This window comes from Apteryx mantelli, unplaced genomic scaffold (genome assembly GCF_036417845.1).
Source record: "Apteryx mantelli isolate bAptMan1 unplaced genomic scaffold, bAptMan1.hap1 HAP1_SCAFFOLD_40, whole genome shotgun sequence".
NCBI classification, from domain to species: Eukaryota; Metazoa; Chordata; class Aves; order Apterygiformes; family Apterygidae; genus Apteryx; species Apteryx mantelli.
In genome coordinates, this window is record NW_027118755.1 from 989,921 (window position 1) to 1,009,215 (window position 19,295).

A 19,295-nucleotide genomic window follows, 5' to 3' on the forward strand; every position below is an offset into this window, starting at 1 on the left:
CTAGATATTAAGTAAAAGAAAGTCCCAGAGAGGGTTCAAGTTCAAGTCAGAGAGATAAGGGGGGTGGAGGGGGCTGTAGAGAGAAAGAAGCAGTTTAGCATTAAGGAGCACAGAAGAAAGAAACAAAGGAACCACAAGACTGATCGGGGAGGACAAGATAAGGAAGTAGAAGAGCCAGACAACTATGCAAGAAAGAAGTAATCACAAAGACTGGTTCTGAAGGACAAGAGAAGGGAGTAAAAGGGCCATCGACACCTATGCAGAAGTGCAGTAAGAAGTAAAGAATCCACCTGGAAACTACAGAAAGGACCAACCGGCAACTGGAAGACCCCAAACTCTAATATTATGATTGGTTCAGAACTATGGGGTGGATACTAGACTGGAAGGGTATAATTACCCAGGGATTTGTTCAAACGGGGTCCCTCTTTGGAGGCACCCAGCTCAAGCTGTAACTACCGCACGTGTGTCATTAAAATTTATTTTGCTCTGATCTGACTTCGGACCTCTGCCTCAGCGGGAACCTATGGTCAAACCCTGTTATGGTGACTAATTTTCCATAACAGCTCTGGTGGATTGATCTTGCTACCTAAGGTCACAAACACTTCAGCTGGAACTTGTCCACCAGGTGTGACATTTACACTGTTCCTCTGGCACACAGATTCCCTAGTGGCACATGGGATCACGCAACATGTCCCTCGGGGAAAGGGCCAAAGAGAGTCTCTATGCAGCATCATTTTTTAAAGAGAATTTGGGGAGGACTGCGGTTCTTGCAGACTTTAAAGTAACAGAACAGCTGCCCTGCCACAAATGCACAGAAACATACCCACCCCCTCACAATCACACACCGAGTTTTCCTTTGTGTAGAGTGGCATTATGATGCCTGGCTCTGAACCCTTCTACTTTTCCTTGGCTTACAAACATCACCTGCCCCAGGGACCAGATGTTCTCCTGGCAGAAATGCTGCCTGCAAGTGCTCCTCTGAAGCTGCATTGACAGGTCCCAGCAAGGGTACAGAGTTCACAGAATCACAGAATCACAGAATGGTTGAGGTTGGAAGGGACCTCTGGAGATCGTCTAAGTCCAACCCCCCTGTTCAAGCAGGGAAAAGAAAATTTCCACTGAAATGGAGCCTCCAAAAATTCCTCGACACTTGTGCCTGTTCCTCTCCACAGAAATCTTTAGTAAAAGGCAAAAGATTTATACGATCTGAAGAGAAACCAGATTTCAAACCTTGCCTGTTGTGTTTAACAGGAGCAAGGACTCCAAGGGCTGCAGGATAATCTATGGGCAGCACTGCTTCCACCACCAGCAGCAGTGTGCCAGTGCCCTGAGGGGCAAACCTGTTACTCGTGGCCTGCGGGTTTGCTGCATTGTCCTCTCCAGAGTTCGCCTCCCTCAGGACTCACAGCAGCCCCCACTGCATTGCCTGGCAAGCTCCTCCACTTCCCAGGTGTTCGAGCAGAGTAAGGGCAGAAGAGGAAAAAGAAAAAGAAAAAAAAAGCCCATAAACTTGTTTTCTCTGAGGACAACTGTTTAATTAGTATATTGCACTCAACTCTAATTATAATTCACACGATAGTTGCCTCTAGATGTAATGGTCAGCTTTATATATTCTTGGCTAGCAAAACTGAACTCACAGTCCACTGAAATATTACTTTAAGTCCTTTCTTTTCATAACTGTAGAAGTATTGCAAATGTTGAAAAGAAAATCCTTAAATGTTTTGCTTCTGTGTTCATTGGAATTTTCTTCTTACAACAGCATCATAGCTTTTCTCGTTGATGTTTAGGTATTATCTGGAAATGCAAAATACTTTTTTTTTTCTCCCTTCCCAGCTTTAGACTTCCTCCTCAGTTCCTACCAGCAAATTCTGGGAGACAAAAATTGCAGGAATTTAAAACAGAGAATGAAAAGGGAGAAGAAATGGCTTTACTGGCAAGTCTTGCCTCCTGTAAAAACAAGCATATGCAGTATAGCAAAGAAGAACAAAGAGGCAACATCTAAACTGTGTTAGTCCAGTCTCAGATTTTGTGCTGAAGTTTGCTCTTGTTTGGCTCCCCTGTTCTGTTGTTATCTCTGTTAATACGTCTGCGGTGTTGGAAGTGCCCTGCAAAGACACCACAGTCTCTTGTGGAGATTTTGTACAGCTGAGTTATCTCTTTTACATAGTTTACTGTCTCGTGGGATTGTGCAGGGACACAAAACTTGCACCTGCTTTGATTTTTCTCACACTAGAGCTCTTACTGCTGTCTTAGATTGAAAGTGTTTTGGTTAGGAGAGAAGGGCTGCTGTTTTGCAGGTGGGGGCACTTCTCCATGTTTTTGCCCTATAGAAATCTCTTTTTTTCTTCTTTTTTATTCCTTTTTTTTATTATTATTATTATTACAGAGGCTGTCTATTCTATGGTCCCCTTCCCAGGAACTGGCAAGACAATGCTTGCTCAAGCTCTTGCTAATGAATGTAGCCAGGGTGACAGGAGAAGATCCTTCATTATGAGAAAAGGTGCTGATTGCCTAAGTGAATGGGTGAGAGAATCTGACCAACAGCTTCATTCATTACTTGAGCAGGTAAGGGGGAGCTAAGGTAAGGTGCCTGGGAGCATCTTGGTATCTCTGCAGTGCAGTTGCTCAGGTATGTCAGCCAAAACTGGATGCAGTACTCCATGTGTTGTCTAAGGCATGCCTAGTAAAGGGGAATCATCTCTTCCCTTGCTCTACCAGCTCCGTTCCTGTTGATACAGCTCTGTGTGCTGCTAGCCTTCGTCCCTGCTAGGGCATGCTGCTGGCAGATGCTCCCGCCTGTCTACCAGGCCCCCAGGGTCTGGTCAGCAGAGCTATCACCCCGGCAACAAGTCCCCGGCCTGCATGGCCACAGGGCTTAGTCCATACCAGGCGCAAGACTTTGCATTTGTCCCTTGCTTCATTTCATGAGGTTCATGGCTACAAGGATGCTGTGGAAGATCATGTCAGAAGTGCTGCTAAAGATGGGATAGGATAGCTACCAGAAGCTACTGCTTCTAGCTATTACTGCTGAGGTTTGATGCTTCCCCTGTAGATCAGAGACATAACTGATGCAAACCAGCATCACCACCATCTGTAGGCATGTACACATCTACTGTCAGAAGACCCGCCGTCCTCTATTCTGAACCCATTTTTTTGCCTTATGCTCCATTCTTTCTGAGTTTGGGTCCAACTTTTCAGTGCCCTTGCACCTCCTTTTCTCCACCTAGATTCCACCCTGCAAAACCTGGCACAGTGCCCTGGGAGAGGTGCATCCCTGCAGTGCCTGTCTGATATGAACTGGAGTAACAGTGGGACATCCTGTGTCCTAACAACAGCTCCCCTCTCCCCACAGCATGTCTCCGTGGAGCCCCAGCATGCAGGCCTGAAGGGTGCTGGGAGCAGGTTGCCTGGTTCCCCTTCATCCCGGGCTGCTGGGCTCCAAGTAAACCCCCAGCACAGCTCTCACAGCAGCAGAACTGCTCCAGATCTCTCCCTGATTATACCATTGTGTTGGGTGACCTGACTCAAGGAATAATATGGTTGGGTATGTTCTGCATGCCCTGACATTGAACAGAAAATCATGCCATGAAACTGTGGGGTTGTTATTTGCTGGAGCCCTACATGTGTACCTGCATTTTTTGGCCTGGTGTAATGTTCAGGTGATTCTCAGGAGAAGGCGGCAAAAGAGATGCTGCACCTGTTGAAAAATCAAGGAGGATTTGGAATGAGAAGCAAGGACTGAGGGACTGCAGATGATTACAAGAGAAGAGAAAGCAAGAAAGGAATGTTTAGAAACTTTCTTTTCAGACTGCAGGTGCCAGAGAAGGTAGTGATCACTAATGCAAGTCCTGAGAGGGTATAAAAGAGAGGCCAAGTGTGCCCGTGAACACAAAGATCCCCCTTAGATCTGACCACATCTGGGAATGTTGCAGGGCCTGCAGTGTGACAGGCAGACAGTTTGGTGGCAGAGGTTGGACAGGATTTTTCTGGTCCAAAGGGGAGGGTGAAAAAGTACGGCGCGGGAAATGTTTGTATCCTTCCAAAACTGATATAAACAGAACTGTGCGCCTTGCCATACATGTAGCTATGTCTCTTCAGACTGTGAGACAAATTCATGTTCTCTGGCAGCTTGCTAGGGCAGGAGCCCCCAGTGTTTTAAACTGAGGTCAGCCAGATGACGCTGCTCAGGGCAGCTTAATCAGCACAGTGCCATTTGACTCCTGTACATCTTTTTCTCTTTTCCTCTTCTCTTCTTTTCTTTTCTTTTTTTCTTCTTTTCTTTTTATTTATTTATTTTGGTGCCTGGATTCAACAAGAGATTGCTCCTAACACAGAGACATGCCAGTAAATGCATTTAAGCTTGAGGTGGCCATTTCTGCCTTAGACATAAAAGAGTGTATGTAAGCTGTGTGCAAGATGCTTGATGGAGTCAGGCATTATTCATGGGCAATTTGGGGGTATTCCAATTCTGACCTCAGTTAATCAAGGCTCCTAAGACTTCTCTTATGTCCAGAAATCAGCTTCCAAGTTGTTCTAGTTTCTCAGCAGAGTCAGAGGAAAACAGTCATGTTTTTTTGAATAAACACCACCAAAGGATACACTTATACTCTCTATATCAAATGAACATAAGTTTTTGTTGTTGTTGTTGTTTGTTTGTTTGTTTGTTTTTTAAGAAGAGATAGGGTCTTAAGTACTCCTGGTGCATTTGTGCATGTTACATCCATAGCTAATTTTACTCTACAATAACATCACATCTTGAATTACCCACCTATCAGCTAAGCCTTTTTCTCTAGGCAAAAGAAACCTTGTGGTAATTTCCTCTTCCCTGTTTTTCTGAAACACTGTAGAAACAAAAATTGATGGAAAAAAAAAGGCATATCATCCCCCCCCCCAAAAAAATGGCAAGATCTTATTTCCCAAAGTGCAGACTGTAAAGCCAGATGTACCTGTAATACAGATGTTATGTGGAACTAGCTCTTGCTCCTGTCCTCTCTCCAGGTCAGCAGATATGACTGCTCTCATTTCCAAAGTCTCAGCCTCTCGGGGGTCTCGAGGAAGAGTTTCCGGGAAGGATGGAGTGAGTTGAAGGGGAGGTGAGGCTGCTGCTCTTCTTATTGATTTCTGAAACATTGTGTGGGCAGGGGCAGACCAAAGACCAGACCATATTGCTTCCCTGGGACTTCTTACCCCATGTGTGGGGAATTTGTTCATGCCATGGCCACGTGACATACGGGCACCAGAACAGCTCAGGTAAGCTGAAACCCTGTACTTCAAAAAGCTGCGTGAGAGTAACACCAAACAATCCCTACACAGCAATGGCAATAGCACCAGGTGTGTTTGTTGCAGGCTGTGAAACACATCCCTAACACTGGCTGATTAGAAAAATCAGCTTAACTCACAGGTGCTCCTTCCCTTGTGAGTACTTCATTCAGGGCAGAAAAGGCTTTCAGCATTGTTTCATGTAGAAGAGCAAGGCTTAGGAAAGGATGAACTAAGGGGGTTGGGGGCTAGTGTCTTCTAGGAGCCCGTCCCTCTAGTCAGCATTCACTTCATGATGGAAAACTTGTCCCAAAATGTCCACTCTCTCTCTATCTTTTCAAGTTGTGTGCATGCCACCAGAGGCTTTTCTGACCTTTCACTCCCAAAATAGGCAAAGGCACCCCCAGAAGTCACCCCTTCTCCTACAGACAATCTGCAGTCTGTCACCACAGTATCAAAGCCATGGGTTCAATCCCCTGGTATTTAGGTTAGCACTCACCACTTTGCTCACAGCGGAGTCACAGATCCTGACCTGGGAAGATCTGGGCAAGCTTGACCACATCTCCTCGCCCCTGGCTCTGGCAGAGACAGACATCCAGCTGCCACGGCCTCCCATGGCAGTGGCACATTGCCAGGCCTTGGGTTGGATGAGTGCCCCTTGGCACAAGGGAAGCTCCCCATTGTACACATGCTTCCCGGTGGAGGGGCAGCCGTGCTGAGCCCACAGCAGTCAGCTCACAGCTGCTCTGTGCAGTGCTGAGGCTGTCACACAGAGCCAAGCAGGCAGAAGTGCTGTGGTTCAGCTGCCTTTGCAACTAGCTGAGCAACTAGCTGCAGCAAAGCAAAAGCAAGGAGCAGCTGGTTGCCAGGGAAGGTTCAGCTCACAGGCTGTGCTCACTCCAAGCATGGGTATCCTGGATCTTTCTGCATGTGTCTGCCTCAGGCTCTGCTCTCTCCTGAGGAACTGGCAGCAGTGACAGCTTTCCTTCTGCCCGTGTGGTATGTGCTCTGGTCATCTCAGAGCTCCCAGTTCTGCCAAGAGCAGTCAGCACAAACCCAACAGCTTCGCAGTCATTCATTTCTGCTTCCATGCAGGGCTGTGAAGGAAGAGATGGTGCTAACACTAGATAACTGTCCTCTCTTCCTCTGGTAAGTGGCACTGCCTGTTTGTTCAGTCAGTTAGGGAGGGGGCCCTTGGCCTCTGCAGTCCACCCACCCCTGGTATCCCTGTATCTTACAAATTCAGTGCCATGAACCCAGCCTTAGGCAAAAAGGATGCACTTTCCCTGTTTTGAGGCTGGCGTCCTTCTTGCCTAAGATTTCAAAGCTGAAATGCAGAGACAGTTCAAGATGCAGAAGTTACACGTTGCAGTTGTTAAGTGTTATCTGATAGGATGAGCGTTTTGTTGCCATTCACTTTGTGTACTTTTATACCTATCATTTGCTGTGCCAGCTGCTAGCGTGGGGCAGTACTGGGCCTTCTAGGAAAGCCCAAAGAAAGAAACCCCCTGAAAGTGCCAAGTTTTTCTCAAGTAAGGCATTGAGCTCTCATCCTTGCACTCGCCCATGCAGGTAATGCAGTGGTCCTGAACTCACAGCACAAGCCTCTCACTTGGCCCTGCAGTCAATGTCTTTTGCTATGTAGAATATTAAACAAATTGAAGTGTTATTTATTTTCCCCTGTAGGAGCCAACCAGCCCTGTGAAGACTTCACTTGCTTCCGTGGTCTGAGAGAAAGGCTCTGAGATTGCGGATACTGTCCCAACAGAAAGCACTGGCTGGCCCCTCTGTTCCAGCCGTACCAAATGCACCCTGTCAGCGCAGGTCCGAGGCACCCACCCTGAACCCCCTGTTCTGCTAATCGTCTTGGTGTCAGCCAAGAGGTGCCCACTCCCTCAGTCCCCAGTCCCACCTTTGGCAGAGGGTGCTGCCACAGTCATTGGCCACTGAGCCAGGCTGGGCTGCTTAGGCTCTGTGCTGCTGCCCTCTGTCTTTTCTTTTAGGAAGGCCAAGGCAGGGACAGGTTTGAGGGAAAGCACTTGGTTGTTGACTGGGGGGGTTCCTACTGTTTCAGCCCGTGACTGTCGAGCAGAAATAAAACACATGTGAGGACATGAAGGAGCTAAGGATCTCAGCCACAAGAGATGTCACGTCATGGTAGGTAAGGGGATTTCAGCTAAGGACAATGCGTTTGGGAGAGTGATTGTGAAACCACCTGTCAGGCTGTTCATCTAAATCTATCCAGTACCCCTGAGCCCCATTCCATACCCTAAGCCCTACCACTAGCCTTTAACCTCTTCCCCTCCAACAGTCCCAACCTAAACCCCTCACTGCTAAGCCGGAACACATAACCCCTTATCTAATCTCAAGATCCCCACTAAACTCCTGATCTCATGCCCTGCTTCATATCTGTCAAAAGTTAGCCGATACCATGGCTTTCATTCCTAAGACTCATCCCAAACTTCAAGCCAAAATCCTGTGCTGAAAAGCCAGCTCATACACTATTGCCTGACAAGAAACCTTGAACAGAACACGGAACGTGCTGCTAAGGCTTTAAAAAATCACTAACTCTCCTCCTTAACTCTAACAAGAGAGATCTAATGCCTATGCGAATCCTGCACAATAACCACAGAGCAGAAAGTGTAACTTGATGCCTGAAGCCTAATGCATGAGGGTAATGCTAGCACTTGTGAGCTCTAATCACATTCCTCAAACCCCAGATCCTTCCACCCATCCTCAAAGGCCACCTCGAACACATTTCAACCCTGAGTTACAGGGGAAGGCCAGGGGCTATGTGGAGAGAAAGCACGTGGAGATGAGATGAGAGAAAACAGGCAAATAAAAGAAAGTGACAGGTGGAAGTATGGGGGCTGGGCTATAGGTTTTGAGGTCACTTGTGTTACAAGAATCTCCTTGGTGAAGAGCATCAGGCAGGCATTGTGAGGTCCTCAGGGGAAGGTGGAGGGTCTTTCCAGGAGTTCCGACACGTTGTGGGAAGGCAGAGGCAGGGAGAGGGTGTAGGGAGAGCGCTTGGATGTTAATGTGGAGGTGCTCTGGGTTTCCTCTGTGTTCCCTCAGCTTAGCATGGAGGAGATGGAGGCAGGCATGTGAGGACAGGAAGGGCTCCCCGATGTCATCCATCAGAGAGGACATGTTCTGGGGAGGTAAGGGGCCTTGAGGTAGTGGTGCTGGCGGTGGGAGAGGGCCTGGAAGAGTCCCTGTGGGAGGCCCCCTACCCCAAGATGAAGCACTAAGCTGAAGCCCGACTCTGCCTCACTCCCTCCTTCCCCTCTTCCAGTCACTAAGGCCAAACCCCAAGTGCAAAACTGAAGCCTCAGTCATTGTCTGCTTCCCCAAACTCTGACCCTTTGCCGGAAGCTAATGCCTAAACCCCATCACTCTCCTTGAGGTGCTAGACTGGACTCGAGCCCTCAGCCCCACTCCAACCCAAAGCCCTCTGCCAAAACTCTAGACCCTACCCAAAACCCTCAGCACAAACACCAAGAACAACACTCACACAGCACCCAAAAGCTTTCCCTCTTCCCAATAAGCACAAAGGCCAAACGTTCTGCTGAAGCCTAAGCCCAGTAAAGCTGCTCCCCTGCAGTCCCTAAGCATCCAGGCGTCTTGTAAGCGTAGCTGGAAGGGTTTTGGTGCATGGGAGGGAGAGTAAGGGCAGAGCCTGTGGGGTGTTGGAGTGAAAGCGATGGAGCTGAGAGGAGAGGCAGGCAAGAGGGAGGTGCAGGTGAAGGTGTGAGGGCTGGTCTGGGGGTTGTGACGTCCCTTGTGCTGCAGTCATCTGCTTGGTGATGAGCATCAGGCAGGCATTGTGAGGTGCTCAGGGTAAGGTGAATGGTCATCGCAGGAGTTCTGAGAGGTTGTGGGAGGGCAGAGCTAGAGGCAGGGTGGAGGAACATTGCTTCTTTGTTTCAGGGATGTCTCTTTTGTTTCAGCACCTGACTGCCCAAGGGAAGAACGCAATCTGTGAGGACATGAGGACTCCATTTTCTCGGACACCAATGGCTCCCTAATATCATCTATGCAATACAAAGCAATCTCCTAAGTGCAGTGCCTGAACACTTGACTCTTCTTCCAAAATTGGAGTCGTAAAAGTGGTGATGGAACGGTATCCCAAAAGGGCTTGTTGCTTTGGTTTGGTTCTCCATGGGCTCAGCTTGATGTGTTCAGTGTGCCATTGTAACCTGTTTGGGAACGAGGTTCAGATTCAGGGTTTGCTTTTTGGGCCCTGAGTCAGTGGAAATGGCGAACAATCCCAGAGTAGTTTTCCTGAGGCTGTGACACATGTGTGGGGGCTGGTGATGGCTGACCATGTTCCTGGAGAGGAAATAAGCTGCCAGGGGAGCTCAGCGCATTTCCAGGAACATCATACAGTGGGAGTGGGCAGTGAGTGGAACCTCACAACACAAGAGACCATCTGACGTGGAGTCACCGAGCGGTAAAGAGCAAACTCAGGAAATGCATAGGTAAAGGAGGGCTCCGCAGTCCCAGGAGAGGCAGTGGAGACCCAGCAGGCTCAGGGAAGAGAGGCTGCAGAGTCGTCCCTTGTCCTCTCTTTGAAATGCCGTAGGCTGGCTCCGGTGCAGCCCCATAACATACCCTGTGTCCTCGGAAATGCTGCCTGGTCCCTCTGAGCACCCTCCACAGCCGCATAAAATGGGAGGCAGGGACTGCCAGTGGCATGATAACCATCCCTTAGGGTCTGCTTTCTGCTCTGACAAGAATGGGCACTGGGGAGTCCCCCCCTGGCCCTGTGGCACCACCACTGGCTGTCTGCTGAGCAGCAGTGCCTGCACAGAGCCTTGCAGGGAGCACAGGGGAGGGGGACCTGGAGCAGGTGGCCAGGCTAGCGTGGACACCCTCATCTGGGGAAAGGCTTTCTGGGGAGCAGGGACGTGCCTGGAGGGGAATAAGGGAGTGGTTCCCAGGAAAGGTGAGAAGTGTCATGGGTTCTTTATAAAAACTGCTAAGGATATGCATATGATCAGCAATTGTAATTTGTGGACACTGTGCGGTTCAAACCTGAATATGATACAGCCTGGCAACTCTGAGAAATACCTGAGTCTTCGGAACAACCCTTGGGTTGGACTATCAAGACCAGAGTTGCAGAAGAAACTTAAGTCCTGGACATTGTTCGTGTTTTCAGAGGATAAGTTGTCAGAGGGCCAGCTTACCCAAATAAATGGACAAATACTTGACTGGGCAATTTTCCTCACGATCATGTCACCACCACCAGCTGACTTAGATTGGCTGGGTCACCTTAACCTGGAAAAGGGACCTATATATAAGTACATAGGTGTTTAATAAATAGCCACGTGCCACATCATCTAATTAGTGATGCTCATGAACGGATGAACAAGATTCTCCCTGTCCCTATCTACCATCCAGAGAAACCACAGCCAAGGGAATGGGCTTGGTGCAATCAGTGGGGAAAGAAGACCCTATTGAGATTGACTCTAGTCTGGCACTGAGACAAGACATGAGAGGTCTGAATGGACCTCTCTGAAAGGACATGAGAATAAGTGGGACACTGATGTTTTCTTCACTCACTTGGCTAGGTAGGGTTGATCAGGTGCTGGGCATGGCTAGACAAACATACTGACCTGTCCACACTCGGCCAGTCCATTTTAAACTCTTTTCCCTCATGCTTCTTTCTCTCCAGTCCACTCTGATCCCTTTCCCCACCTTTGGTCCTTCTCCTAAAGATCCCTTAAAGTCTCACACATTCTTGAAATCCCCTTAAAGTTCTACACAGTTCCCAAATGCTCTTGTCCTGCTTCCCATGATAAGTCCTCTACCCCTCTAGGCAATAACCCCTTCAGTCCATGAGGCTTTCAAGGAGAGTCACATGGGTGGACTCATCTTGGAGGGTGACACTCCCTCCAAGGCCCCAGGGACAATGGGCTAATCACTCTCCTTTGACGGCCCTAGGAATATCCAAGTCAGGGTGCCCCTTTGCACTCATTAGGTTACTGGCATTCCTCTGCCATCACTGTTCACCTGTTCTTTGTATTCATGGTGACTAGCCTTCAAACACATAAACTTACAGTTTAGTCCAGTGTTTGGCCCATACCTTCTGTAAGCGTTAACAAGCCACATAAACTATATGCAGAGGAGGTACTGTGCAGCTCTGGGCACAGTGTAATCTGCTTTTCCATAAAATGTATTCTTATGAAAAACAGACACTGGCTAAGGTTGAATGATAAGAAAACAGAAGTAAATGGGAGAAGACAGGAAGTGGCTTCTTGGCGACCTTGCCCCACCCCTTGCAGTCGACTCCCGAAGAAAAAACTGGATCTCATTTTTGCTCCTGTTGTAGATGACTGCATTAATCACTGCAGATACCTCACAGTAAAAAACAAACAGACAGACAAAGAGCTACTACGGGGTTAGTGGCTAGTAGAACTAGACGAGGAGCTAGCTGCAGGTTTTAGGTACGTATATAGAGTAGTGTAAAGAAGGAAGGAGAAAGCAGGAAGGCAGAAGAAAAGAAGTCACACCACCCTCCTGTAAAGGGTATTCTTAGAACCACAGTGAAGCTCTTAAAATATGGCATTATTATGAATACAAAAGAGCCCATGACTAAAACCAAAACCAAGCAGCCTGTTTTCACAGAAGTATGAATCGGAGCAAGACAGTAAGGAGATTTCACAGAAGGTCTGGCTCAAGTCATTGCCTCTGCTGAAGGATACAGCACACATGAGGAATGGTGGATTGCAAGGAAGCACTCGCATTGTCTTTGGCCAATTTTAAACAAATATTGACTCTTAAAGACCTAAAAACACTTAAAAGATCTCAGACTCAAAGAGTGGTCTTATGGGAAGAGGAGGTCAGGAGCCTTGGGACACTGTCTCTTACAGTATCCAGCCTGGAGCATTGTTTAGGAGAGTAAGAATCTCTTGTGCACCTTCAAGAACATGGCATGAAAGTTTTGCCCTGAGGGATTACATGAGACCCTAAGAGAAATATTTATCATCATCATCATCACCATCATCATCATCATCATCATCATCATCATTATATAACATTGTTTAAAATGATAACAAAAACAATACTACAGGCAGCCTTTTTAAGGCTTATGGTAGGACTCTAAACATGGAATGTGTTGAGCAAATAACTATTGTGTGCAACATACCTGGCATGTTAGTGAAGTTTATGAATACGTGGAAAAAAACCTGTAGGACAGGTAAGAATCAAAAGATCACTCCAGCTATTACTCTTAGTCCCCATTCCCCAAGCTTACTTTACCTTTAAGCCCTAAGGATCAATTCTGGAACCTTTCTTCAAATGGAATCCACCATTCCCACTCATTTTGAAATTAAGGGAGAGATTCAATTTGAGATTAAGACACCTAAATTTGGGGCCCCAAATGTACATTCCTCCCTGTGAGACAAGTGCCTAAACAGCAGTTTTAACCACTGTGGATCTAGGCAATGGGGTAGAATTCACTTGCCTAAACACAGGTGTCTAACAACATCTCAGATGCCTTAGGATATCTGACATCCATACAGGGCTAGTGGGTCTGGCACAGGACCTATGCCTTTCTGGAGCAGCAGAGAGACACCAGCTGGGATATCCAGAGAATTTCAAGTGGCATGGCATACATGTCTGTACGTGGCCAACTGAATCCCACAGAAACAACTGAATCCCTCCTTGTCTATCAGCTTTAGGATAAGACGAATCATGCCCCGACTTCTCTTGACAGCGCTGAGTGGAGGTGGGATTCAGCTGCCTTAAAAAAAAAAAAAAAAAAAAAAAGATAAAGTGACATTTGAGGGTGAATCACTCAAATAAGGTGTTTTTATTGAAGTATCACTCTCTGGAGCCACTTCTCTTTTCCAGTTGGATGAATGAGAGTGGCTGTTCCACAAACATACATTCATCTTTATGCACTGCTATTGCCCAAGATAGGAAACGTAAGGCCATATCCAGTACGTAAGGTTTTTCTGAAAGGACCCAGGCTGTTGGCAGTGAAAAGCAGATTTCTGCACAACACATTCTTGAGCCAAAAGCTCCTCTCATTGCATTGTCCATTGCCTACTACCCCACACAAGCGGCAAGGCAGAACATTTTCTGTGCTAGAAACTCTGTGGAGAAAAGTCTTCTCTTTAGGGCACGTTTCACCTCCACATTCCTCAGGGTGTAGATCAAAGGATTGAGGACTGACGTGACAACAGTATACATAACGGTGGATATCATGTCCCGCCTGGCTGAATTCCCTGAGGAAGGTGGCACATAGTTAAAAATAGCAGGGACATAGAATAAGGCCACTACTGTGAGATGGGAGATGCAAGTGGAGAAGGCTTTCCTCCTTCCCTCCTTGGACTGGACTTTCAGTCGGAGGAAGGAAAAAATGTAAAGGTAAGAAAAGAGTATGAAGACAAAGGTGCCTGCCGCAATACTCCCTGTGATGATGTTGAGAAGGTTCAGGTTGAGCTGGCTGCTATTGCAGGCCAGTCTCACCACGGGCTTGATGTCACAGAAGAAGTGTTGGATGTGGTTGGGGCCACAGAAATGGAGCCGGGAGGTCATGACTGTGTGCATCAGAGCATGAAGGAAGCCAGTAGTCCAAGTGGCTACAGCCAGCAGCAGGCAGGCCCGTGGGCTCATGATCAGGGTGTAGCGCAGGGGGTTGCAGATGGCCACATAGCGGTCATAGGCCATGACAGCCAAAAGGAAAGCTTCGCTGCTACCCAGGAAGTGGAAGAAGTGGAGCTGGCTTAGGCAGCCAGTGTAAGAAATGCCCTGGTGCCCCGAGAGGAACCCAGCCAGCATCTTGGGCACGGTAACTGTGGAGTAGAAAATATCCAGGCAGGAGAGGTTGCAGAGGAAAAAGTACATGGGGGTGTGTAGCCGGGGTTCACATGCCACTACAATCATGATTGCCATATTCCCCAGCAGGGTAGACAGGTAGAGCAGTGAGAAGAGCATGAACAGGAATTTCTGTAGCCCTTGAAGGCTGGTCAGGCCAAGGAGGATGAACTTCCTCACCTCTGTCTGGTTATCCATCCCTGCAGGGAAAGAGAGAATAACTTGGCAGTAACTTCCTATCTTTCTGTTCTGAGCTGCTGCATCCATTTCCCAGAGTCCTCTTCCATAAGATGCATCATCAGCTGATGCTGCCTCATAAATGGAAAAGATGAGATACTGAGTCTGGAAAGGGACACGAAAAAATTCCTTGATTTTCCACCCCAACTGTTTCAAAAAATACTAGAAACTGTTGTAACCTAGATGGCCAATACTGATGCTGGAACTGCCACCTGTGTACCAGCCCACTGAAAGGAATGGAATGTTTGAGAATAGTGAGAAAAGAAAATTATGCAGAAGGAAGGAAGGAAGGAAGGAAGGAATGGAGGGAGGGAGGGAAGTTGGTTACCTGATTTGTAAGTGAAGATCGTTCTGAAATCCTGTGTGTTTTCTTATTCAAAAAAGGGTTTTTTAATAGGTTTTGTTCATTCCAATTCCTAGCTGAATATACTGTATCTTTCCCAAAGCTGAAGTGTTATAGTAGTCTAGTGGCTCACATATAATACACTGCTTTCAAAGAGGATTAATTCTGGCTGTTCAGTGGTGTCAGGAAACCTTTATATAGTCCTCCCTGTCACTGAAACAACCACATTTCTTTCCAGCAAAGAAAAATTTCCATCTCTTTGATAACTCCTCTTGAGATCAAGCCTCTGAACCTTATGGGACTTCAGTTCAGAAAACATCAAGGCATAGCACCTCAGGCACGCAGAAAGCTAATGATGTTGTGGGGAGGTGAACTGATTGCTGATTATTTGCACAGCAAGCGCTCATAAGCAGAAGGAAGCCATAGAATCAAAAATCATTTATTAAAATATGCAAGGTTATAGCATGTAATTCTCAGGAAGAATAACAGTTTTCATGGGGAATTTGCCCAGAAGTTTTTTACATGTTGTTGTAATTCCCAAGCACAATGCATTGAATAAGTATCATGGCTTCATTGGACCTGCTACAACTGCACAGCTGAACTCTGCCTCTGACTTAACATCTTTTGCTCCTTTTATAGTCCATGAAGATCTTAAAATGCTTTTTTGTTTTCTTTTAACTTCTAAAGATGGAGAAAACAAACTATGATGAATGTTTTAAGGCCTCAAATACCTGTCTCCCTGTCCCCTCTGCAAGCTGTGTTTGCCACAAGCAATGGCATCTGAAATCTGCATAGAAGTGCCCACCTGCCTGATTGAGACCACAGAGAGGCAGGGGCTGGTGGTGCAGCAGAAGACTCTGCAGGTGCTGTCATAGTTCATGCAGCCTGTGGTGGTGGTGGCCATCACAGGGCTGCACTGCGCTGGCAAGTCCCACCTTATGAACAGGCTGGCTCGTGAGAGGATGGGTGAGAGAGGTGGTGAACTACGCAGGTCCCAGCTCTGGATAGCCAGGGTGCCTGTGTTTTCTTGCTCTCTATCTAACACTGCTGAGCCCCTTGTGTCCTCTCCACAGGTTTCTCCCTGGGCTTCACCATGCAGTTTCACACCAAAGGTATCTGGATGTGGTGTGTGCCTCAGCCCTGCTCGCCTGGACACACTCTGGTGCTACTGGACACTGAAGGGTGGGGTGATGTGGAGAAGGTGTGGGAGAAGCAGAGACTGCCTTTTGTGGCGACAGAGCACTTTGTGGAAGCTCTCAAGGGCCCAGCCATGTGGCAGGACTCAAGGTGTTCTCATTGCCTGCACTGGTGTGCCAGGAAGAGACAGAGGCTGTGGGGAAGGAGGCTAGTGCAGAGCTAACTGGGTAAAGTCTTCTGGCTGATGAAGTCCTGCCTGGCATCCTTCACCTCTGCCTTTGACTGTCAGAGCCCTCATTCTATCTAGGATCCTGGCTGTCTGCAGGGTAGTGGAACCAGTCTGTGGCTGGGTCCATGCTGCTTGGTGGAACACCGCCTCTTCTCTCATTCTGGATCATTCGTTTCTCTTTCTCTCCTTCTGGATCTTTGATTACTCAGCAGCCATTAGGCTGGTGGACCTTTTGCAATCTAGTGCCTTGCAGGGATCCCCAGTCTTTTGAACTGGAGCTGTCTCTGTGGTGCTGACAGCCAGAGGAGCTAGGAGAAGGCTCATGGGGTTGGCAAGTTGCCAAATTCCTCAGCACTTCCTGGTAAACTTCAGCAGACTAGGAATGGGGAGCTCAGGGAGAACTTTAATAATCAGAAGCCTGGGGGACTCACAGGGTTAAGAGTTGAAGATAAGACAGCTGTAGGAAGACATGGTGATGTCATGTGTGTGGGTGCCTCCGCAAAGCTAACCCTGCCATGGCCCATGGTTCGGCATTCAGGGCGTGGGCATTTGGGGCTTTGCTCACTCTTAGGGAGCCTTGCACAGAGTTTCTTGGTACAAGCCAAGGCTGATCCAGGGCAACACCAAGAATGACGCATGGATCTTTGTGCTAGCTGTACTGTTGTCCAGCACTCTGGTCTATAACAGCAAGGGCACCATCGACCAGCAAGACAAGGACCAGCTGCAGTGTCCTCAGTGGGGCAGCAGCAACAGGGAGGCCCCGTCTCCCTGAGCAGTAGCTTAGGGGTTCGCACATCACAGGTCCTCAAATGGCTGATTTTTATGGGGAGATCAGAGCCTCCTGGTGGTGCCCAGTGACCAGGCTCTAGGTCCTCAGGAATCCTGTGCTCCAGACCTCAGGGCTGAGGGTTTGAGTCCTGCTCCTGCTGGTGACTCCAGGCTGTTCTCTGTCTCTGCAGAATCTCCCCTTTTCCTCATTAAATGCTGATGGCTGGGGAGGGTGGAATTAGGGTTAGGGTTAACCCCTCCCTGCACGAGGATCCAGGGTCTCTGTTTCCTAAGCCAGCACCCCAGCTATGTGACGAAGCTGACGGAGAATGTAAAGGTGAAAGCAACACCTGGGGAGAGTGGAGATGACCTGGAGGATTCCGACAAAGTTTTCTAGTTCTTCCTGACCTTTGTCTGGGCTGTGCAGGACTTCACATTGCAACTGAAGGTGGATGGGAAGGAAATCTCTGAGGATGAGTACCTGGAGAATTTGCTGAAGTTAAAGCCTGGTAGGAGAATGATGCTGTGTTCAGTGCTGTGCTTCAGGAAGGGCAGGATGCGTCCAGCTCTGGACACCTGCATTTCAGCAGAAGGCAACAAAAGCCCAAGCCCTGTGAGCTCGCTCCCTGTCCTATCTCTGCAGGTAGCAGCCAGGAAGCCCATCTCTATAAGCATCCCAGGAATGCATCTGCCACTTCTTCCCAGACCAGAAGTGCTTTGTTTTTGAGCAAACGGCCAGCAAGAGGGACCTGCCACCCTTGGAGGAGCTTCTTGACAGTGAGAGCGAGCCTGATTTCCAAGAGCAGGTGGTGACATTCTACAGCCACATCTGGGAGAATTCTATGCCCAAGACCATTCCTGGTGGCAGCACAATAGCAATGGGGAACTGTGAGTGCCAGGTCCAGAGGGTCAGAGCTGGCCAGTGGCTCTTGGGCCTTTGTCTGCAGAAGGCTCAAATGCACAGCCAAATGATGCAGGTGGAAATGGAAGAGCTTTTCCACTGGCTGCTGTACTTGCCTCTTGATGTAGAGCCACATGTCTCCCATTTCCCCTCCCTGTACCCAGTCGTGCTGCTGTGCCCCTTGGCTGCTGTTGCACACTGAGCATTGTGGCTTCACCCCTCCCAGCTGATCAGAGCTGAGGATGGACTTTGGGGCACCTTCACTCCTCAGGAACGGCACTGCATGAGGGTGGTATGGGGACCAGCATGTGACTGAGTCGCACCTCACAGAGACTAGAGAGTGACAGAGAGCTCCTCATCTACTAGTGACAAACTGCTAGAAAGGCCTCAGCACCACAGGAGTCTGCTACCACGTCCTGGGACCTCTTACCCCTCCCAGAGGATCTGGGTCAGGAGGGACATCTGGAGGTCCATACTCACACCTGCTCTGAGCATGGCTAACTTCCTAGTTAGATCATGTTGGTCAGCACTTTGTCCAGACAAGTTCTGAAAGTTTCTGGGCCCCTGCACCACTGCTGCTCCACTCTCATGGTGACAGTTTTTTCCCTAATACCCAGCTGAAATTTCCCTTGCTGCTACTTGTGCCCTTGTGCCTATTGCACCTTCTCCTTCTGTTCCCCTGGCCTGCTCCGAGCACCTACTTTACAGGGAGCAGAGATAGGCACTGCTCGTTCCTACCGGGGGTCAGAGGAGGGCACATGGAGGCTCACCTTTACCCAGTGCGGAGGGACTGTGGCAGTGCCCATGGGCTGACAAAAGAGCAGAGCAGGACTGAGGGGAAGTGAGAAGATCTCCAACAGCTCGTCCCCAAACCCCACGTAGGGAATATCTCACTGGAAATCAGTCCTGAAAGAAGACTATGAAGTAGAAGGGAAGGCACTGGTGAGCTGCTCGCTCTTGCACACCTGGACTCTGCCTTTGATCTATGAGCACTCTAAATAGCGATGACTGTGGTTTCAGCTCTAGGCACATCCTAGACACCTGCAAGGTTGCCATGAGCTCTCTCAGTCCCAAGAGCTTGGCCCAGCTCAGGAGCAGAGGCACAACCAAAGGAGTGACTTTCTCTGCCCCATGGGATTCCTCGAAATGTCCCTAGGGGCTCCAGGGCTGACAGTCCCCAAAAGGCAGCAGGATCCCTCCTGGGGAATGCACTTTGAAGTAGGCTAAAGTAATCACCTGTCTTCCCTCTCTAAACTGTGGAGAGAGCAGTGGAGTCCAGCAGCGTGATTTCTCCTATCAGGGTGTCATTGTGTAAGAGAGATGAAACTGTCCTCCTCTGGAAATCCCTATTCCTCCCCAGTTATTAGGCAGGACATGTGGAAAGTGATAGGGAGGGGTTTGTTTTCCCATGTAGGGCAGTGATTCAGATGAGTCAACACAGGTGTCTCTTCTTTGGTTAGAGGCTTTGGGGCAATTCATCTCCCTCCTGTGCATGCCACAGACCCAGAGGAGGTGGGATTCCTCTTCCCTCAATTCAGGTGCTCACAGAATTTGTGTCTGTGTGGGAGCTCCTTGACTAAGCTCCTATTCTA

General features: G+C 48.5%; 2 protein-coding genes, 1 non-coding gene and 1 pseudogene across 3 annotated transcripts in view; 1 reads left to right on the forward strand and 3 right to left on the reverse strand.

Moving 5' to 3' along the window:
- LOC136996504 (SUN domain-containing protein 3-like) overlaps positions 1 to 19,295 on the reverse strand; it is a 512,910-nt gene that overhangs the window by 126,856 nt on the left and 366,759 nt on the right. The gene's annotated exons all lie outside the window — the stretch shown is intronic.
- On the reverse strand, positions 1,112 to 1,225 carry LOC136996529 (U5 spliceosomal RNA). The gene has a single exon (XR_010887576.1). It is a non-coding gene; the product is annotated as a U5 spliceosomal RNA (small nuclear RNA).
- Positions 13,363 to 14,286, reverse strand: LOC136996483 (olfactory receptor 12D1-like; the record flags this gene model as incomplete). The annotated part of the gene is made up of 1 exon (XM_067317405.1): positions 13,363 to 14,286. A coding segment is annotated over exon 1 (924 nt), but the record flags the coding sequence as incomplete, so codon positions are not given.
- Positions 15,442 to 17,905, forward strand: LOC136996433 (guanylate-binding protein 1-like; annotated as a pseudogene).